The sequence below is a fragment of the Ostrea edulis genome, chromosome 10, assembly GCF_947568905.1.
Source record: "Ostrea edulis chromosome 10, xbOstEdul1.1, whole genome shotgun sequence".
Taxonomy (NCBI): domain Eukaryota; kingdom Metazoa; phylum Mollusca; class Bivalvia; order Ostreida; family Ostreidae; genus Ostrea; species Ostrea edulis.
In genome coordinates, this window is record NC_079173.1 from 23188528 (window position 1) to 23212023 (window position 23496).

Genomic DNA, 23496 nt, shown 5'->3' on the forward strand with positions numbered 1-23496 from the left:
AGTGGCATTACATGATTTAAATTTAAATATTACACAAAGTGATATACAAGCAATGTTGTAGACTGGCGAGGTGTTAATTTGTTGTCCTTTCTTATTACGACCACCAATTGTTTTCAGCCCTCCAGACATGATCGGCCGATACCAATCAGTGTCAATCAATGTAATCGATCTATCAGGGGCCCCGTCTTAACAAACGTTTGGAAATCGTACACATTAATAAATGTCAGGCTAATGTTAAAAGTTACGCAATAAAGTGCATGTTATTCTTTTACATATAGATCTATATTGAAAATGTACGGAGGACTTAAAGGTTGTTAGAAAGCTCTTAACCGTAGTCCGGGAAACTGATAAAATATAAAATAATAATAATATCATATTGTAATATTTTATGTGCTTATACATATTTCATCGGATAACGGCAGCATGGCCGCGTTTGACAATGTGATATCAGGTAGTACTAATTTAATCTTACATTTATACTCTACATGTATATATGAGTTTTAAATGACATATTAAGCTTATATTGTTAATTAATTATTGACAGAATTTGAACCCTCCCTCCCCCACCCACCCATGGTTAATATATCACGATGGGAATTGTCCGATAAGATATTCATCACTGAATGTGTGATTTATATCACACATTTTTGTACCATTAGTACGTATGACACACGTATCCAGTGGTGGATTTAAGGGGAGCGCAGGGCTGCCCCCCCCCCCTAAAATTTTCAAATTTAAGGTAAATCGTGGTATCTTGTTTAGGAAAATGTACTAAACGATAAAAAAGCAATGAATTCTTCCACTCCCGCAGAAATAGATGATAAAATCTTTTGATTTCTTGAATTACTTTATTGGAGAACTAAAAAAATTTCCAAGAAGCCTTAACATTTGCGTCATTTCATTAATTTCACCTGATTAAAAATGATAGAAAATCATGCAAATGACTAAATAGGAGACATATTTCAAGCTTTATAAAATCTGTAAAATCCAGGAGCTTCCGGGGGCTTCGACCCCTGGGCCCCCACAAGGACTTCGCCCTGGACCCACTGGGGGCCTCAAGGCGGCACCCAGACCCCCTGCCTCACAAAGTGGCGCCCCCCGTAACCGCAATTCCTGGATCCACCCCCTGGTATCTATTTATTTTGTATTCAATTCATAATATCTCGTAGTATAAAAAGACTAGAAATAATACTGTATATACATTATAGATATGTTTATATACTAAGTAAATAGATAGACAACTATGCATCTAGAAGCATCCCACAATGTTATCAAAATACATGTACCTTTTTCAAAATACAACCTCCTCTGAACCCAAACTTGATTTGAGAAATATCTAACTTAAGATAATCTTGTTTTAGGGCTCCAGCAGTTATATGCTCCGAAAATGGAGGAGGAGGACAACATATCAACGATAGAGAGGTTCCGTTTGTCGTACGACGGACCGGACCTAGAATTCATACAACGGATTCGGAGAATGTACGAGCGGGTTCCTTTTGGCAAAAGCAAGGATGAAGATGAAGGTGGGCGCAAACGGAAAAGACGGAAGCCCAAATTCCTGACCAGGCTGAAAAATGATTTAGAATTTAGAAGGAAGATCATTCTAACCATTGGATTGCTTTGGTCGTTTATTATCCTGGTAGGTAAATTGGTCAATGGCAATTTCTCGGACATTTCTGACGAACGAGAACACAACCTTACAAGCTTTGTCTTTGTTTCAGATTTACTTGTTTGCCTTCATACCGCAGAAATGTTTAGTTTTTAATTAATTATCCAGCTTATGCATAATATTGATTTTCGTCATTGCAATAATTACACTTCGTTGACTGATAATGGTGCTAGTTGGTTGGCTGTATATTGTTTAGAATTTTCACTTATATGGAGGCGTCGCCATTGCTGATGAAGAGCTGCAAAATTTAGGCCAATACTCAGCGCTTACGACCTTTGAGCAGGGAGGGATCTTTATCGTGCCTCACCAGCTGTGACACGTGGCCTCAGTTTTTACAGGTCTCATCCGAAGGATCACCCTATCTGATCGCCTCTTACGACAAGCATGGGGTACTGAAGACCTATTCTAACCCGGGTACCCACGGGACTATGATAATGATAATGGCTCTGGTATTTAGCCCTAGAGCATGTTTTTGTACACATACTAGGATAACATTTTACTAATTTTAAAGGGCTGGATCATTGGGCAGTTCGGCCCATCATTCCTTGATCTCCAAATCATCACCTCCACCACCATAAAGAAAGGATCCGCCTTCATGACGGCTAATTCCGTGGGTTACCTGACGGGATCGCTCCTCTGTGGTATCTTGTTTGACACCTACAATAAACTGTTCCTGCTGTTTCTATCCGTCCTGGGGAACGCAGTTACGGCGGCCATTATTCCCTGGTGCTCTGTGTACGAGATCATGGTCATCATTCACATAGCTAAAGGGACGTTTTGTGGCGCTCTAGATGCCAGTAAGTATAATTTTGCACGAGACAGCTTATTTTCTAAATTGTTGTCAGATAACGGGTACACTATCTAGAGAGATTTCTTTATAGAAAGCTTCCCTTACATTAATTGATTTTGTGTTGCAATAAAGACATCCCGGGTGACAGAGGGGGCTCCGTGGCCGAGTGGTTAGAGCATCGCGCTCATAATCACACGGCCTCTCGCCTCTGTCGCTGCGGGTTCGAATCTCGCTCGCGCTGGTAAGTGAGAAAGTTTCCCAGTTTACCTTTGGAAGGTCGGTGGACTCTTCCCAGGTACATTGTATCTGGGTCTTTCTCTCTCTCTCTCTCTCTCTCTCTCTCTCCCCAATAAAAACTGGGCGGCACCATATAACTGAAAAATTGTTGAGTGTGGCGGAAAACATCAATCAATCAATCAATCCCGGGTGACACTTTTGGTCCATTTTCCCCGGGAGAAATTGTGATCCATTTCCAAGCTTTTCATGGCTGTCAAAATGAAATTTAGTGGGTGACACCACATGCAAAATTTACAACATGTTCATCCTTAAAACGACGATGCCACGGGTTTAGAGACACGTAGTCCGGTATCCAAAATATGTGTGTTGCTTGCTGATTCTCCGATTTTGTAACAGCGTGGTGTTCCGAGACGTCCCGTGACAATGCCGTTTTGAACTTTTTTACGGAAGAGTTTACCATCCACAATGAACGATTATAAAGTGGTAATATTATTAAAACTTTCACAAAATGACGTTTAAGTTTTGTTGTGAGGTGACATTGAATATATCATGAGTTTTTATGCGCTGAAAAAGTGCAATGATTCAAATCGTACTTTTATTTCAATGAAAACCTGCAAACAACACCATGCTCTGGGAAGCTAATTTTCAAATATTCAATTAACTGAATGCTTTTTAAAATCGTCGAAAGACATAAAATATTTCCTTATTTATTGGAATGTACCCAAAGTTTAAGTATACCAAATCTATTGCCTTCGGGCGTATAATGCGATCTCATCGCAACATTTCCACGAACTTTTCAAACAGCCCCCGTATGTCCTTTATAAAAACGATTTTATTTGTAAATACATGTACCTGGTATTTTGTTCAAAAATATTAATCTTGCTCAATTTTTTACAGTTTGTAATGCCGAAATAGTCTACACTTGGGGTGAAGAGGGACGAGCATATATGCAGGCACTTCATTTTTGCTTCGCTATGGGAGGAATTATATCACCAATGGCAACGGCGCCTTTTTTGGCACCAAAGCACAACACATTTTTCCTGAGTAAAACTCCGGTGGATTTCTATATACCGGAAGCAAATTTCGACACTGTAACGGTCGCAGTCAATGGAACGAAAGCCGCCCCGGATGTGAAAGTTACATTGGATTCCGTCTTAAATGTTTCAGTAACCAAAAATATCACATATATAACAAAGTTAATTCCCCACCCTCCTCCCGAATCTCGGATTTATATAGCCTACCTGCTGTCCGCTTTCCTGGCATCAACTGCAGCCGTATACTTTTTCGTTTTGTACAGAAAATCTATAACGAGGAAGCCGAAGAAGCTTAAAAAGAGACAGAAAACGGAAGAACCCCTGTCTAAAGTTCTTCCTCTGAAATCCAAAATAATAGCAATCTTCATCATGATGTGCATCATGGGTTGCTACAGCGCTATAGAAGATACGTTCGCCGGGTTTTTGGCCACGTTCTGCGTGAAACAAATGGATTGGTCGAAATCTGCTGGATCTTTTGCAACATCGCTTTACTGGGCGGCATTCGGAGTGGGACGTTTTTGTGGCATATTTATCGTGCGCTTTCTAACTCCTGTGCGCATGATCTGCATGTACAGCGGTCTTCTCATTGTAGCTTTTACAGGATTATTTTTGACATCCAACGAAGGCTATGACGCGGGAGTCTGGGTTTGTGCCACGCTAGCTGGATTTGCGCTCTCCATTATATTCCCAACCATGTTCATTTGGACGGAGGAAGAACTGTTAACAATAACGGGAAAAGTTGCATCACTCTTTTTGATTGCGTCATCATCCGGTACCATGGTTAACCCAATAGTGCTGGGAACTTTGATGGACAAGCTGACGCCCATGTGGTTTTGCTACCTACTCTTCACAGAGAGTGTGTTATTATTGGTGTTTTACCTGATAGCCCAGCATGTGGCTTCTGTTGTCCACGCTCCTAAAAGAGAGAAAGAGGGTAAATTTGATGACGTTCGCCCCGTATTTTATGACGATTTCGACCCACGAAGTTTCTTATCTGACAAAACGAAGGAACGGAAATCTGACGTGAATCCCGACCTTACATTCACGATCATTCCTTTACATGACGAGGGTCCAAAAGTAACAGATATGAATGTGAAGGAAAACACCCTACCGTTCAGTGGGAGTGACGAGGAATCGGAGACGGAGTCTCTGTTGACGAATGAAGACCACGCCCAGAATCACTCTTGACGAATGAACACCACGTCCAGAATCTCTGATGACGAATGAAGACCACGCCCAGAATATCTCTTGACGAATGAAGACCACCCACAGTTGTGGGGAAATAACCGCAAAATCATTCTTATCAAAATGTGCTCATTCAAGATACATGTATTTGTATTCATATAACAGTTTAGAAATATATTTGATTAAAAAATTAAATGTATATATACCCAATCTGACAAAATGTCAAACATCAAGTTAAAGCTATAATGGTAATTTGAAATAGGTCCTGTTTAGTATTGTTTTCCATTATAAGAATTCGTTTGAGAAGTAGTAGTTCTCTTTGAGTGACTTTGTAACTACAATGATTTAATGTTCAATACCAAGAGTATGTATAATAAATAGACGGCATTGTAACGCTGAGTCATCTCATCGCCACAACATTACATATAATGACCCCTAGTAATCATGTCGTGTGACCTTTGGAAGGATTATTGTATAAAACTGAAATCACTGGACACACTCAAAACCTCTTGCATACCTCCAATAGCTTTTCCGATATGACCTTAAAAATGGAGGTTCCGTGTCGCGGCAGGGGGTTGGCATATTGAGGACCCTCACTGCTACGACCCTTGTCACTAAACATAGGTCTAAATTTGTAGTACTTCAACTATGTACAGCTGGTGATGTCTCAATATAAGTGAAAAATTATCAACGGAACGTAAAAAATCCAACAATAAGTCTAACACGAGGTTCCAACAATAAGTCTAATACGAGGTTCCAACAATAAGTCTAACACGAGGTTCCAACAATAAGTCTAACACGAGGTTCCAGTGACTCCATCTTCTACTTTTACATTTAATTAATACTAACCAGAGACGTGTCTGATTATCTTAAGATTTTGAACAATCTTAAAATAGAAAACAGCTTTGATGACAAATTTTAATGTTAGCCCGTTCTTGGCACACTGATTCTGACAACGGAGTACTCCGTTTACCTGATCAAGATATGGGACTCACGGCGGGCGTGACCAGTCGACAGCACCTCTAGTATGCTCAGGGATCAATGTATGCCCTACTCTTAATTTTGTATTCTTTATATGAGTTATAAGATTGATCACTGTTCGTTATCTTCACCTTTATAGGAGTTATGAGATTGATCACTTTTCGTTATCTTCACCTTTATAGGAGTTTTGAGATTGATCCCTGTCCGTTATCTTCACCTTAATAGGAGTTTTGAAATTGATCACTGTCCGTTATCTTCGCCTTAATAGGAGTTATGAGATTGATCACTGTTCGTTATCTTCACCTTTATAGGAGTTATGAGATTAATCAATGTTCGTTATCTTCACCTTTTCATAATTGTATCCTTGAACGTAAAAGATTCGGCGGAGATGCCATCATAGTCGGGGGTGCGATTAATACAAATTTTCACTCACAATTAAACGTCACTGGTGGGTATACTCCGTATTAGTGACCAAAACATGTTTCTAACGCACTCCTCTTGATTTCCGTTTCACGTGTACATTCCAATAACGTTTAAGATCATTCTATCATAATTACGATATTCAGGGGCGGCTCCAGGAATTGCGGTTACGGGGGGGGGGCACTTTATGAGGCAGTCGGCTCAGGGCAAATCCCTGGGGAGGGTCCAGGAGGCGAAGCCCCCGGAAGCTCGTGGATTTTCAGATTTGGTGGGGCTTGAAATATATCTCCTATTTAGTCAATTGTACTATTTTCTATCATTTTAATAAAGTGAAATTAATAAAATGACCCAAATTTTAAGGGGTTTTTGGAAAAAAATAAGTTCTCCCAATAAAGTAATTCAAGAAATCAAAAGATGTTGTCATTTATTTCTCCGGGGGGTTGTTTAGTACATTTTCCGAAACAAGATACCGCGATTTACATGTACCTTAAATGTGAACATTTTAGGGGGGGGGGGCGCCGGCTGGGTATGTAATAAATTTATCATAACTACAGCAGTTGAGTCAAAACTCATTGACAGGCGTGGACCATCTTCGCGCCTCGATTGATCTGATGATCCGCACCTATGAACACGATCTGATCCGACTCTTTGGATCAAGTTACTATAGTAATAAATTGTATGTATCCGGGGAATCAACGAGAATAGCGTTGATTCTTTATCAACTGTCAAAACCCACCCTGACATACCGGTCTAAGTTTGTTTTGGGGTTGTTGGGGGTTTTTTGGAGGGGGGGGGTCTGTAAAATCCTGCCATTGAAATGAAAATTTCAATGCCTTTGAATTGCTTCGCTCATTTATTTCTGAATGAAGAAAACAAGCATACTGTGGAATCAATTTAATTCGCGGGGGCCAATGTTCGTGGGTAAGCAAATTTTCTTGGTTCGTAGAGACGTAATTTAGTGGGCAAGCGATGCGATGTCACTGGGAGAGCTAACTCTATTTGGTTTTTAAAAAATGTTCGGGGACACGTAAATTCGTGAGTAAGAGTGACCCACGAAATTCACGAATATAAATCCCCCACGAACAATAATGATTCCACAGTATGCACAGGTGATAAAACTTGTTTTTTACTTTGGCAATGACACGGGGTTAAATATAAGGCGGAGACATTTTGTTTTAGCCTAGTCGTAAGATTTTTGGCTTTAAGGGCCGGTGTTGACTGTACGATATTTGTTTCTGAAGAACAAACCAAGCAACAAAGCAGATAGTGAATTAACAAAGCTTTATATATGCCTTATTACAAGACGACAAAGGGTACAAAGTTTAACATAAAGGCACCAGTGTTGAACTTTGGTAAATCTTTTATCTGTTGATTGGAGACAATTTTCGTACGTGTGTGTCAGGCAAATCTATAAAATGGAAACATTTGAATTAGCATTTTACTCTTAATAAACATTTGAAAGCTGAAGAACAATTTTCATATTCTACAAGATTGGTAGAACGCTTTATTATTATCATTATTGCTAATTAATTAAATAGGCGCAATGTGCAAGGATTCCTTTTGGGTTGTTTGACAGGTCAATTCTGGTTTACCAAATGGTAGAATTGTGTATAAACACATGTAGTTCTTTTACAAATTACTTGTCATACCTTGGTCTTGAGAGCCGCTGATTGAGTAGGTACCTCAAAATCCGGAATTGACGTAGATACTGAAATACATCTTCCACGTTCCTAAACGTGACCAATTTTGGCGGGATTTCGTGTGACATCCGATGCCCAAGTGGCATAGCCGTCACGCAGAGTATAACGATGGAAAATAACAGAAATCGGGAAAACCTGGGGAAATATTAAACAATAATTTTCTTTAGATTTCAATGTAACAAAATATTTTTGCCCTGAATCAAAGAAAAACAACCCCATTTTCAAAAGTGTGAAAGAAGTTGAGCCGACTGCCTAAAGAGGGACAATCAAGATTGTATTAAAGGGACTGGCTCACGGGTTTTTAAAAAAAAAAAAATTTCATTTTTTATGCTATAATATAACTCATTTAATGTTGATAGCCAAACTTTTGACCTGAATGCAAGGATAAGAGCAATATTTCAGCCTTAACTCTGTGTTATGTAAACAAAGACTCGATTCTTTAACCAGTGAAATGTTAATTTTGTAATTTAAAGCATCTTAATTTTGCAAAGTTACGAATTTAACGTTTAGATGACACATGTTATCTAGATGATAGTTGAAATGTGATAGCTATGATAAACTTCGATTGATGCTCAATTCATTTGGAAACTTTATAAACAATAACATACCGCAATCTCTGTTTTCAAAGCAAATAATAAACTCTCTAAAAGGAGCTTCTGTGGTGATAAAAATCGTATAACACTATTTTTTGTAAAGCCTCTTAAACACATTAGACAGAAGATTTTGATTATTAGATGTGGAAAAATAATTATAGGTGAACGTGAATCAGTCCCTTTAAAAATTGTCTCAAATTGACAAAAAATGTCCATTTTGTATTTCAAAGTATTCTATGATATGAATGTAAAACTTATACGGTACCAATATCAGTTATCAATAAGTAACTTTTTATGCATCGTGATATTGCATTTAACATGCTTTGAAATGTACAATGAATCAATAAAATCCTTAAAATGCGTACAAAACAAAAGAATATAATATTTTTTGGCATTGAATGCTGGATATAAACAAAACAAATATCTCTCACGTTTTGCAATCCAAAAAAAATGGAGTCGGGGAAAGTGTTTTAAACAATAGAATCCAATACTTTGTATTTTATTTCATTCCTTATTTGTTCATTTATTGAATTTTTATCCAGTTTGCAGCATAAAGAATTACAACTTTTCAAAACTTCTTCCCAGACTCCCACGATACATTAGTAATGAAATGTCATCTTAAGGGCATGTTGGATGTTTCTCAATGATATATCATTTTTCGTGACATTTTACGTACAATTCTCTGCATTCTATCTAGTGTCCACAAAATATATTGGGATATATCACCATGTCTATTTAAAAGTTTGCATAGTTAGGATAGTTCCTGGTTGTTGCAATTAAATAAAATGTAAAGTCACATCTTATGTATTACAGAAGTTTGTAAATATCAACATTACTAAGTTATTGTAGCAAAGAAGGGAGAAAAATCTTTGACAAAAATCGGGATTAGAACCCTGAACCCTTGAATTACTAATTATATGATCTAACCAATGAGGTATCCAATCCCATAGAGATAATATTACTACAATTTTCAAACCTAATTCAAAGCTATTTCGGAAATAACACAAAAACTCTTCATATGAAAAAATGGTTTTAGAGATAATGTCATAAACGTCGCTCATACAAATACGAGTATAATGAAAATTTTCTTCTTTCACTGGCTGTCTGTAATGGTCTTACTAAGTACAGGTGCATCATGTCATTGTTTTGAGGAGCATTTCCATAAAAAAAACCGATTAAAATAAACAGACGTCTACTCTTTATCATTACGGATATAGAGTAAAAGAAAGAAAGAAAGAAAAGATATATATATATATACTTACATGTTGCTTCTATCAGGCTGTCTCCCTGATTGAATGGTATATGTTCACGGTATAAGAAAATCATACAATATATGACATTGTCTATATTCACGAAAAGCGGAAAAGTTATTTTAAAAAACGTGATACAAGTACACACCAATCACCTTTATCTGTTAAATGAATTAACACCCTATGATTGCGTGCGTCTTATACATGTATCTTATTTAGTGGGCGAGGTGTATAATAAGATGATCAAGTGTTGGAAACAAGATACTTTGGATCATAATCATAGAAACGAAGCTCACTTCAACCTAATCATAGGCGCTTGATATTGCAAAAAATGGGCGATCGCAAATATTGAAAATCACTTGACCTAGATACCAAATAGTCAAAGGCACAACACCAATACATAGCCCCCACCCCGAACGTCGAAATCCCGAGATATTTAAGAAATCAAGTCCATTTATGCTGGTCTGATGCGTTCCTGTTCATATCCTCAAGTATTTTCAAAAAATGAAATTTTATTTCTTATATAATTTACATTTTACTTTCAAATCTGTCGAAATATTCCCAGCTGTTAAAGTACATGTAGTATACTATACTTATCAAGATCCACACGTACACTGCTTACATTCATGAAGAAATGGCTTGCATTGCAATTGGTAAAGATATTGAAGGTAAAAACATTGGAAGTGTAAATATTTGATAATAGATCTTTAAAAAATTACCTCTTTGTTTTAATCGACATTAGCTGTGGTCCACTGTGCACTCTGTTACGCACGTACATATATAATGGAGTATCGTTTTTTGAAGTATAGGGGGAGTGACAATCCTCGTTGAAGTTAAGTTCCCAATTCAGGCACGTAGAATCAGGGTATCCTGACCACTTGTTCTTTTTGCCTGTCACAATTTTTCAAGAAGCCATCTACACGGCTACCCATGTCCTAAATCATAATGTAACGGTTATGCAAGAAAATTCGTTTGGAGTGTTTCCGGTTATGAGTTAAAAGAGAACAACACGCCGCTTCGACAGGTAGGTAGATCTGAGTTTTTCTTGTTTATAGTAATTTAACCACTGTTGACGAAAATCGGGGAATGTAGTCAGCTGTAGAAATGATTAAAGTACACGAAATAACCACGATTACCCATATCTAAAGCGGCAAGACGACACGAGATGATTTTCTGAGAGGAAAAAGGGTTTGAATTTTGAATATTTCTCACGATTCTCGATTGTCAGGGTCAATATCGGCTCAATCAACTAACCAGTCGAAATAAGTTGACCACTCTAGGGACGATTTGTGCAAGTTGAAATTAAAATATTCTACTTTTTTATGTTGGTGTTTGTATTATGCCAAAATTTCTATCCAAACGGGTCAGGTAATGCTTTAGGAGATAAGTTATGATTTAATGGATTGGATATGATTTAAAGGAAAAGTTGGTTAATACATATCCGCTGCATCTTTTGTTATTACAAAAGGGAAGCAACGTGTAGTGTCCAATTTTTTGCTATTTTCAATGATCTGGTTTATCAAGAAACCAACCGTCATGCGACTATGATTAAGTTTATATTACTCAGTACCGGAAACATTTGAAAACCCAAGTAGTATTTCATGTAACATTGCGTCTGTGTTAACACAGGCACCTGAAGTATAGATATTACTAACCCCCCCCCCCCTTTATGATAATTTTTTTGTGGCAATAATTTCTCTTTTTATACCACAGGCACTTGTTTCATACACGAGTCCCCCTCCTTAATAAGGAGGGGGGGGGACTCATGATGTATGAAACAAGTGCCTGTGAAACAAGTGCCTGTGGTATTATAAAGGAGGGGGACTCATGAATGAAACAAGTGCCTGTGTTTTATACGTATTTTATTATACCGGTAGAAGGCCAATCTCTAAAGCTTCCAAAAAGCGTGAAACGATTACATGAATCGAGAGAGGGATGAGATAGACAGGGAATTCACACATTTCAGAGAAATTATTGGACCCCCCCTCCCCAAAAAAAAATTATCAAAGGGGGGGGGTAGTAATATCCATACTTCAGGTGCCTGTGGAAAAAATGCAAGTACTGATACTATACTAAAGTGTTTTTTTTACCGCTAACTTCAGCTGTTCCTATGCAAATATTCATTGAGCGTTTTCATTTCCATTCCAATACAACATGCACTATTCATTCTATTATTTTGTATTTTACAGATGGAAAGAACCCAGCACAGGTGTGAATATATATAAAGGATGCGACAAAGTTTACCGTCAATTAAAAGGGGAAACTGACTTTGCATATGAAAATTCAACATAGCTTTACTGACCTCGGTCACTTACTTGTTTTGCTTTTGTTGTTTTTGTTTGGTATTTAACATTAAAGAGATATTACTTGAGTATGGTCTCTGGTTATACCTACTTCCGTTCAGATTTATCAGCATTTTACAATCTGAGAGTTGTCCCTTCTTAAGCTCTCTTCTAAAACATTTCAAAGCAAACGTTACAGTAGGTAAGACACTTCACTTTGTATACACGGATGTTTCGAGTGATGCTTGTGTCAACATAATGTTTTACGGGCTGTTATTTCTTTGCATAGAGCCCATTAGCTAAGTACTTCGTTACTAGCTTGAAAATACGGATGTATATTTAATTGCTGTTATAAAATTTAGAAATTCATTTCAAAATTAAGGATTATCTCCCTCATGCATAGCTCTTATCCTTGGACGAATTTGGCTCCACTTTTTTGGCACGCTGGTTTTGGCTATATTTAGCTCTAAAACTTCATAGTTATTTCGGATTTCAAACATTTCGGTTGAGCATCACTGAAGAGACATTATTTGTCGAAATGCGCATCTGGTGCATCAAAATTGGTACCGTATAAGTTTTACATAGAAGAAAAAAACGGCATCAAATTGCAGGTACCTTTCTTAATAGCAATGTTTTTGATTTTTCACAAAGAAGTAGGTTTTGTAGGGCATCTACTCTCACAATTATCTTAACGAATCTGCATTAGAGAAACAGCAATTCTGGAAGAGCTCTGCCACGTTTGGTTAATTTTCATTCAGTAGTTCTCATGTGGAATTTAGTTAGCGGACAAAAGACGCCAAATGGTGACAACAACTAATTTGATATTATTGGTCAGATGAGGAGTATTCCGAATGTCCATTTTTGTTAGTTTAGTAATTATTCTACCACGCTCAAAATTAACTAGTATTTTTATTACACATAAGATTCTGACATGTAATCAAAGTTTAGTCCAAGTCTCTGCGGCTGTAACAGCTTAGAGTCGTTTATTCTGTAACCACCATGTTGCCTGATGGGTTGTTCTCTGGCATGTCGATTTGGTGCATTCGGTAAATACATTTTTTTTTTTTGGAGGCGATCTCTGTCTAAATGGTCCCTGTGAAGTAGAAAAAACGTTATCATAATCACAAGACCATATCATGATGGCTTCCATGCTTATAAATTCATCCTAAAGAGTAAATTGACACAAGATCGACACCTACATGTATACAGTGTATCATCCCCCCCCCACCCCCCGGTAATCTGACTATGGCCTATGGTCCCTTAACCATTATACTAGGAAATCAATAGATTTCTATATCCTAATATGAACTAATTCCTTATAGACTTTAACATTTGGTGTTCTGAATTTGAAGTAAAGTACTAGACCAGAAAATGCAAAGCAACATCATATTCTGTGCAACATCATGAAGCGATTGGTGGACCATTCTTGGCACACTGGTTTTGGCTGCGGATAACTCCGTTTGCCTGATGGGGATGTGGGAAACGTTTTTTATTTAGTTAATAGTGATTACATCGATCCGGATTGAACATTCAGACATTTTTTCTCGTGCACCGAGGACAGACTCAGGGAGTTATTTTCCCCAACACAGCGTCTGGGACGCTTTCCGTCGATCTTGCAGTATAGAGGGGCAGCGATGTATGTTCATTCTATTTATTTTTATGCTATTTGAATTATATATTTTCTAAAATTCTATTTTTTCTAAAGTAAATGTGAAATTCTGAATTTAATAAGGTGGGTCCTTAGTCCTGGATTTTGTGGGGTTTAGGTAGCATTTTTTGTTTGGAATCAATAAATTAACATTCAGAGTAATGACAAAAGGCAAAACAGTTAAGGATTTCCATATTAATTTGCATTACATACACCACTAAAGTCATGTACCCCGATGTACATTTTTATGAAATTCATTGGAAACAGTAATTTGCTGTTATTTTAATATAAAAGCAACAAAATATTTTTTTTGAATTGTATTTATTTATCGGGAAACATGTCAATAACTAAAACACATGTAATTTTCAATATGTTCATCAAGTTTTAGAATAATATGTGCAAAATTATTGAATTAGCGTTATTCTCCAAAATGTTAAAAAACCAAACAAATGGGGACGCATTTTCTTTATAGCATGGTTTACATATCATTTTTTTCTGTTTATATTAGTAAAGTTACATCTGTTATAGTTATTTATAGGAAAAAATCAATACCTGTCCTTAATAATTTCAAATCTATAGCTTCCAAATTATGTATACCCCCATCTGGCACCATACAGCTGAGCTATTTAAAATCACTCGGGATTAAAATTCTATGTAATTTCATGAAACGACACAGATAATGATTTCTTATCACCTTGGGAAAATGTTTGTCAAAACTAAAGGAAATCTATCGCATTATAGACTTGATAAATAATTTAATGAAAACAAATTTATTGTCCTTGGATTCAATATTTTGAAACATATCATTGACTATTCAAATATAACCAAGACTTTTGAAATATTTTATGGCTAACAAGATTTTTTACAATGACTATTGAAAAAGATTCCAACAAAATTTATGTTCCTGCCATTAAATCATTGACTTTGCAAAATCATATGACATCACAGGAGTGTGGAACTACGTGAAGTAAACTATTCTGATATATGTGTGAGCAGAATTTGTTTATATGTATTTCAGTTTGTTACCGTAATTACTGCTACATGAATAAAGAGGTAAAACTGCTGGGCGTTTTTTACTGACGAAACAGAGAGCTGTGGCAGAACAGTAACAACATCGTGAGTATTCTACCTCAACCACCCGTCGAGGATCGACAACGGACCTATCCTGGGGATAATAAGTTCTTCCGCGGATGTCGGATACCTGTGAAGCTGGACTTCCCACCTAATCCTCTCCTTACCTGTACCATCACATTGGATTCCGTGATACTTCCTGTGTTCCTTGGACAGTGACATGTTTGTTTATAAATGTACATTGTATGTGCAAATCTACCGTAAGCTGTTTGTGACATATTGCTGACATTGGTTATTAAATATGGCAACTGGAGGAAAACCGGCGGATGTCAACGCTGAGGAAAGTGAGGATGTACACGAACAGACAGAGGAATCTGAGGATAAACGTCGACTGAAGACCATGACAGAAAAAGCCTTGATTCAATTTTCTACCTTTTTGAAAAATTATAAATCTCAGGAAGAAAATGCTTGGATAAAGATTGAAGAAATCATAGCTGACATAGATGAAATTACGACACAAAAGAACTATAAAGAATTGTGTAAGATAAAAGCAGAGCTTCGACATCTTAAGCTTACTTATTGTGATTGTGCAAACGACTTCCTCTCATTTCTCAAATGAACAAATACAGCAGAGAGAAACGAAAAATACTCGATCCAAGAACCAAGGTATCGTAAAAGAGAAGACATTATAGATCAACTGATGAACCGCATTGAGGACGCTCTACTGGATGTAGCAGACACTATTTCACGTGCAAGTGGTTCCAATAGACCTCGATCCAGAAGCTCTCTCAGCGATGCATCTATGTTTCAACGAATTCAACTAAACAGAAAGCTGAAACAGAAAAAACTAAACTAGCATTCATCAGAAAACAAGTCGACCTTCAAACCGAAAAAACTAAAATCGAAGGACAAATCCAAATCCTTGAACAGACACAGTTGGCCGCCATTGCAGATGGAGAAGCTAAAGTATTCGAGGAAGCCGAGAGTGAACACAATAGTGTCCGAAATTCTTTCTTGGATGAGTTACCTGTGACCAACATAAGCGTGTCTCAGATTATGTGGACTGTGTTTCTCAAGACCGTGGATTAAGTTTAGACACTCATGTGAATCCTAGAGTTGCGCAAACAATTCCTAAAGACTACTACTACAATGATGTTTCTTCAGTTCCTCATAGAAATAAACATTTCAAAAGTAAACTACAGCCACAAGAGAACTCTATGGAATCAGTGTCAAGATTCCTACTCAGGAAAGAAGTTTTATTATCCAAATTTAAAATAATTTAACGATGAGCCAGAAGCTTACAATGCATGGAAACTGAACTTTACATCTATTGTGAGTGACTTACAAATTTCTGCATTCGAGGACATACAACTACTTGTAAGATGGCTGGGACCAGAATCCTCCAGACATGCAGCAGATATTCAACAAGCCAACGCGGAGAATCCTTATGAAGGACTGCGTCAAATATGGACCAGATTAGACGAGCGATACGGAACAATCGAACTCATTGATAACTCGCTGAAATTGAAGATAGCTGCCTTTCCATCACTTTCTGTGAAAGATCCCAGAGAACTTTATAGACTATCGGACCTCTTGACTCAAGTTGACGGTGTGAAAAAGAATCCTAGATACTCAGCAGCCTTATCTTACTATGATACCTCTCTCGGAATAGTACCAATCGTAAACAAACTACCCTATCATTGGAGAGAGAAATGGATAAACAAAGCTTCAGAATACAAGAAGCGGTATAATGTTCCTTACCCACCATTCACTTTCTTTGTGAAATTCATACAAGACTTATATCGTGTGAGAAACGACCCTGGATTTCAGTTTAGTAAACCAATGAAGAAGGAGATTAATCCGAAACCTTCAAGTCAAGTTCGTTCAAGAAAAACCGAAATCAAACCTAGCATATTAACAGGACAAAAGAAAGTATGTTTTCTGGAACACAGAGATGAATCAAATCACACTATCAAAGACTGTCATCAATTCCGTGCACTTCCTATCAACAATAGAAAAAAGCTCCTCAAAGAAAACGGAATATGTTTCAGATGTTGTGACGCTAAGGACCACTTAGCAGGAGACTGTACTGTGACTTTGAAGTGTGACTCGTGTCACTCAGAGTGATAATCATGGTGGGGCATTACACGTGAATAATTCCCAAGGCGGGGAGGATAAGGAGAATTCATATAGTATTGAAAGTACAAGATCTTAGGAGTACTATTCATCAGGATCCATCACAACTAAATGCACTCAAGTCTGTTCAGTGCCATTCAGTGGAAAATCCTGTGCGAAAATCATTCTGGTGGATGTTTTTCCATTTGGACGTGAGGATATCAAGAAAAGAGCATATGTGATTCTTGATGATCAGAGCAGTAGAACTATTGCAAGGTCATCCTTTTTCAACAAGTTTGGAATTCAGGGAAAAGACATTTCCTATATCTTGTCATCATGCAATGGATCAAGCATGGTCTCCGGGAGACAAGCCTTCAACTTCATAGTATCATCAGTTAATGGTGATGAGCAGATACACGTACCGTCCATTATAGAGTGTGATGATATCCCAATCTCCTATGAGGAGATCCCAACGGCAGCTGTAGTGAAATCGTACAAACACTTGTCAGACTTGGAATCTGAAATCCCACCAATAGATAGCAACGCTGAAGTTCTTCTGATTGGACGGCGTGTTCCTTATGCTCATCATGTACTGGAACAAAGGATCGATAAACCAAACCTTCCATTTGCGTAAAAACTTCCCTTGGGCTGGGCCGTGATAGGAGAATGTTGCTTAGGCAAAGTACATAGACCTCAACAAGTGATAGTGAAGAAGACTCGGATCTTACCCTCCGGACGAGGAACTCATTTCATACCATGTTCATCTCATTTGAACATTTCTACACCTCAAGAACTTTCTGATTCTCACCTGTCATGTGAAACTGGAATACAATTTTCTCCGATCTTTGAACGAACTAAAGATGACGACATTCCGGGATTGTCCATGGAAGACCGAGAGTATTTAGAAATTATGGAGAAAATGTGCCACAAGGACAGCACTGGACATTGGTCAACTCCACTCCCACTGAAGTCAAATAGAACTAAGCTTCCCAACAACAGAGCACAAGTACTAAAGAGAACCTTTTCACTGCTTGTGTCGTTTAAACGTGATCCTGTGAAGAAGGACTTGACCATAAAATTTATGGAAAACCTGTTTAATCTTGGATTTGCTGAGGAAGCCCCCGAAGTTCCAGAGGTAGAAGAGTGTTGGTACCTTCCTATCTTTCCGGTATTCAATCCAAAGAAACCAAACAAAATCCGTATGGTTTTCGACTCGTCCATTACTTACCAAGGACAATCACTGAATTCCTCATTACTTCGGGGACCTGATCTTACTAACAATCTTTTATATGTCCGTTTACGTTTCCGCAAGGAACGCGTAGCAATCACAGGGGATATAGAACAGATGTTCCATATGTTTCACTTAGACGAAGAACATACAAACTTTGTCCGCTTTATTTGGTTTGGAAACAATGACCCAGTAAAGCCTCTAAGAAACTACAGAATGTGTGTGCACCTCTTTGGAAATTCCCCTTCACCATCAGTAGCAACATATTGTCTTCATAGATGTGTAGAAGAACCATGTGACAGTGAAGTGAAATATTATGTGACTAGAAACTTTTACGTCGATGATGGACTGTCATCCTATGATTCAGACATTGAAGCCCTAGACGTCTTACTACAAACACAAAAAATACTCAGGGAGAGAGGTAAAATCAGATTCCATAAGTTTGCCTTCAATAGTCAGATCGTCGTGGATGCTTTGTCACCTGGGGACAGGGCTGGAGATCTTAGTGACGTACAATTAGATCTAAATACTATACCATCACAGAGTAGTCTGGGCCTGAAGTGGAACATATCGTCAGATACTTTTACCTTCTCTACGGATCTCAAATATGTACCAGAAACAAAACGAGACATTCTATCTTATTTGCATAGTCTGTATGATCCAATAGGTTTTCTATCACCAGTCATTCTATCAGGAAAATTCATTTTCCGTGACATAACACAGTTAGAACTCGGATGGGACGAGCTGCTACACAAGGACATCATCTTGCGCTGGCGGACATGGCAAAGTTCTCTCCATCACTTGTCTGAAGTAGAAATACCTCGACGTTATGTTCCAACATCCATTAAAAATGCAGAAAGGATTGAGCTCCATACCTTTGCAGATGCTTCTGAAAAGGCCATATCAGCTGTCACGTACATCTAACTTACAAGAAATGGAGAAAATTATGTAGGATTCATTACAGGAAAATCGAAATTAGCACCTCACCATGGACATACAATTCCAAGGCTAGAACTTTGTGCAGCACTTATTGCTACAGAAATTACTACCTTTGTTGAACGTCAGTTTAATACACAGATTGATTATTCGATTCTATACTGACAGCCGAGTTGTTTTGGGGTATCTACATAACAAGACTAGGCGATTTCACACATACGTCTCTAACAGGGTCCATCGCATACTCAACAATTCATCTCCTGAACAGTGGACCTTTGTTGCATCAGACCAGAATCCAGCTGATGTTGGAACGCGCTCTATTCCAGTGAATGAATTAGTAAAATCTTCATGGTTATCTGGACCAAAGATTATTTTGAATGATCACTCGTGTGACCATTCATCAGAATTCCCATTACTGGATCCAGAAAATGACTGAAATCAAAAGCATTGTGACTGTTATTAAAACAAATGTGTCTTGTGGTTTGAACACAAATCTTTTCCTAAGATTTTCATCCTGGGAGAAACTCAACCTTGAAGATATAAGTCCTACAAAACTGCACAAAGATATGGAAATGATAGTTATCAAAAGTGCGCAGTATGAAGTTTATAGACAAGACAGAGACTTCAAGATCACAAATCAGTTGTCAAAGGTAGTCCCCTACGAAACCTAGACCCGTATATGGACGATGAGGGATTACTTCGTGTAGGAGGCAGAATCTTTACAGGAGATTTATTGACCGGATCAAATGGACCGATTATCATTTCCAAAAAATCACATGTGGCGAGTCTACTTGTAAAGTATTACCACCAAAAATGTCGACATCAGGGACGTCACATTACAGAGGGCGGAGTGCGATCAGCAGGTTATTGGATCATGGGCGCCAAGAGACTTGTATCATCAGTACTAAACTCTTGTATTACCTGCAGAAAACTCCATCGGAAATACAAACAATGGGAAACTTACCCGATTTTTTTTATGTAAACCATCGCCACCTTTCACCTACGTAGGAGTTGGTACCTTTGGACCCTGGGAAGTATCAGCTAGGAAAACAAGAGGAGGAGTAGCAAATTCCAAGAGATGGGCAATCTTATTTACTTGTTTGGCTAGTAGAGCAGTGCATATAGAACTGGTGGACGAGATGACTTCTAGTGCCTTCATTAACTCCCTTAGACGTTTTGTAGCGATTCGTGGCAAGGTTACCGAATTTCATTCAGACCGAGGAACTAACTTTGTGAGAAGTACAGATGCACTTAACACCAATGCTATCAACGTAGAATCTCAACCAGTAAGGAAATTCATGGTGGAAAATAGATCTACTTGGATATTTAACCCACCTTACGCATCTCATATGGGAGGGATATGGGAGAGAATCATTGGAACAGCTCGCAGAATTCTAAATGCCATCATCATGGAGTCTAAGAAGCCTCTTACACATGATGTTCCCAACACTTTTATGTATGAGGCATGTGCTATTATCAACAGTCGTCTATTGACTAATGCATCCATTGATACAACAGAACCTTCAGTTCTATCTCCTTCAGTGCTACTTACACAAAAGACAGAAGTCGATTAAGGACCCTTTGAAGCAGTTGATCTGAAAGACATGTATAGAACATCATGGAAACATACTCAAGTCCTTGTCAACCAGTTTTGGAAACGATGGCAACAGGAATACTTGTTCAGTCTGCAATCAAGGCGAAAGTGGACTATTTCAAGGGAGGACATCAAGGTCAACGACGTAGTGCTACTGAAGGATACCAACACTGTCAGATACGAATGGCCGATGGCAATTGTTCTTCGAACCTTCCCTAGGAACGATGGACATGTATGTAAAGTAGAACTCCGACTTGTTAGGAACGGTAACTGTGTTACGTGTGTTAGACCCATTACAGAGGTTGTTCACCTGTTTACACCTTCATCATAGTGACATCATAAGATGTCAGGCGGGGAGTGTGACGCCACCGGAATTCGTTGGGTAGTCCGGAAAACGTTTTTTTTTATTTAGTTGATAGTGATTACATCCGGTTTGAACATTCAGACATTTTTTCTCGTGCACCGAGGACAGACTCAGGGAGTCATTTTTCCCAACACAGCGTCTGGCACGCTTTCCATAGATCTTGCGGTAAAGAGGGGCAGTGATGTATGTTCATTCTATTTATTTTTATGCTATTTGAATTATATATTTTCTAAAATTCTATTTTTTCTAAAGTAAATGTGAAATTCTGAATTTATTAAGTCAACTATTCTGATATATGTGTGAATAGAATTTGTTTATATGAATTTCAGTTTGTTACCGTAATTACTGCTACATGAATAAAGAGGTAAAACTGCTGCGCGTTTTTACTGACGAAACAGAGAGCTGTGGCAGAACACTTGAGTATGGCTATATTGGATGTAAACTTAGGAACTTTCAGGTGAACACAATTGCCCTCATAGGCAGACCAGACTTTATGAGTTCGATTACTTTTTCATCCTTCTCTTGATTTTGCTTCATTCGATCATCCCACATCCAATGATGACAGAAGTCTCAAAAGTGGCCCCAGTTTTGGGCATTCCTGGTGGTTCACTACAACTCAAATATGGCGGGGAATGAGAGTCTACTAAAGGCGTTCCATACCTTGTCTCGTCCGTGAACTCCTCAAAGGTGAAGAAGTTTCACGCTGGGAAGAAGATTAAGAAGTTTGTGTTGTCTTCTCCTCATTCCTCGCCCTCGAAAATTAAACACTCATGATAACAAAAGTTAGAAAGCGCTCTGTATAGCTATTCTGTATAGCTATGGGCTTGTCATTTCTCATACTCAGTGTTAAAAGATCGAGAATTGCTTTTAACACATAGATTACAATCTGTGGATTTCTGTTCCCTGATTCGTGACATTGTCACATGAACCTGACGTATTTCCAACCTGTCAATTTTTGTCCCCTAACTTCACGAAACAGTCGAGCGCCTAGTTTCCCTACACAAAACACTAAAATTAAATTTTCACAAAGCGTATGTGATAAATATATCCCCCTCGTATGATGACCTGGGAGGTCAAGAGTATATTAAGAACAGGAACATGGATGCCGCATTTCTGTCATCATTCACATCGAATATATCACTAAACTTCTATCATTTAAGAAAAAATATCAGTTTTGAAAATATGTGAAGGTATGAATTGTAACGCTTCAAGCCCACATAACCAGCGCTTCAAGGAAACTATGTTGGCATGACACGCTGAAGTTCGTACCGTCACGTTTACATTCCCGGCGCACTGATGTGAACAAGGCAGCATGAATTTTGATAAATATGTAGAATGTCCAGTTCAACAAGGGACAGATCCAGGAATTGCGGTTAGGGGTGCAACTTTATGAGGCAGGGGATCTGGGGGCCGCCTTGAGGCCCCCAATTGGGTCCTGGATTTTACAGATTTTATAAGGCTTCACATATCTATCCTATGCAGTAAATTTTACCATTTCTGTCATTTTTGATAGAAGGTAATCAATAAAATGACGCAAAATTTAAAGGTTTTTGAAAATAATGTAATCTCCCAATTAAAGTAATTCAATAAATCAAAAGATTTTGTCATGTATTGCTCTGAGAGTGAAAGAAATTAGTGCTTCCTTTATCGTTTACATTTTTCTAAACAAAAGACCACAATTTACCTTAACTTTGAAAAATTTATGGAGAGCGCACACGGGCTGCGCCACCCTTAAATCCACCATTGTTTAACGGTAGATAATTCCGACAGAAATACAAGCAGAATGTCAAAATAAAAATGACATTTCATTTTGAAAATACTTAAGGATATAAATCGTAACGCTTCACTTCGGATTACTTTTCATGAAGCACTGTGCCGGTGTAAAAACGTGATAATTTTGATCATATTTATCATATGTAATTAATCACATCACAGGGCTCATAACATCCCCTGGGAACCCAGGTTGGAATAGATCTTTAATAACCTTTTCTAATCACAAGAGGTGACCAAATGAGGCGGTCCTTCGGATGAGACCGCAAACACCGAGGTGCCGTGTCACAACAGGTATTGTACGATAGATCCCCTCCCTGCGCTAACGCCTTAAGCGCCGAGCATAGGCCTAAATTGAGCAGCCATTTATGGCAATGGTGACGTCTCCATATGAGTGAAAGATTCTCGTTAGGGACATTAAACAATATACAATCAATCAATCCAAAGTACGTTTAAGGAAACTCAATCATGTTAATGCAAGGTGAAGATAACGAACAGTGATCAATCTCATAACTCCTATAAGCAATACAAAATAGATAGTTGGGCAAACACGGACCCCTAGACACACCAGAGGTGGGATCAGGTGCCTAGGAGGAGTAAGCATCCCCTGTTAATCTTAAACATACTAG

The 23496-nt window shown here is 38.1% G+C and overlaps 2 protein-coding genes across 2 annotated transcripts; both read left to right on the forward strand.

Moving 5' to 3' along the window:
- The first annotated feature begins 423 nt into the window (after positions 1-423).
- On the forward strand, positions 424-5110 carry LOC125665290 (sodium-dependent glucose transporter 1A-like). The gene is made up of 4 exons (XM_048897940.2): positions 424-451; positions 1362-1639; positions 2181-2466; positions 3594-5110. Exons 1-4 carry the CDS (start codon positions 424-426, stop codon positions 4916-4918), a joined length of 1917 nt encoding a protein of 638 aa, XP_048753897.2. The 3' UTR covers positions 4919-5110.
- A 12748-nt stretch (positions 5111-17858) lies between these two features.
- Positions 17859-19127, forward strand: LOC130050676 (uncharacterized). Its single transcript, XM_056150889.1, has one exon. It carries the CDS (start codon positions 17859-17861, stop codon positions 19125-19127), a length of 1269 nt encoding a protein of 422 aa, XP_056006864.1.
- The last annotated feature ends 4369 nt before the right edge of the window (positions 19128-23496 follow it).

Coding starts and splice junctions, on each gene's coding strand:
- LOC125665290 (XM_048897940.2), top strand. CDS start 424: ATGGCCGCGTTTGACAATGTGATATCAG. Junction 1,640..2,180: donor TTTGGTCGTTTATTATCCTG/GTAGGTAAATTG, acceptor CTAATTTTAAAG/GGCTGGATCATTGGGCAGTT. Junction 2,467..3,593: donor TTGTGGCGCTCTAGATGCCA/GTAAGTATAATT, acceptor AATTTTTTACAG/TTTGTAATGCCGAAATAGTC.
- LOC130050676 (XM_056150889.1), top strand. CDS start 17,859: ATGGAAGACCGAGAGTATTTAGAAATTATGGAGAAAATGTGCCACAAG.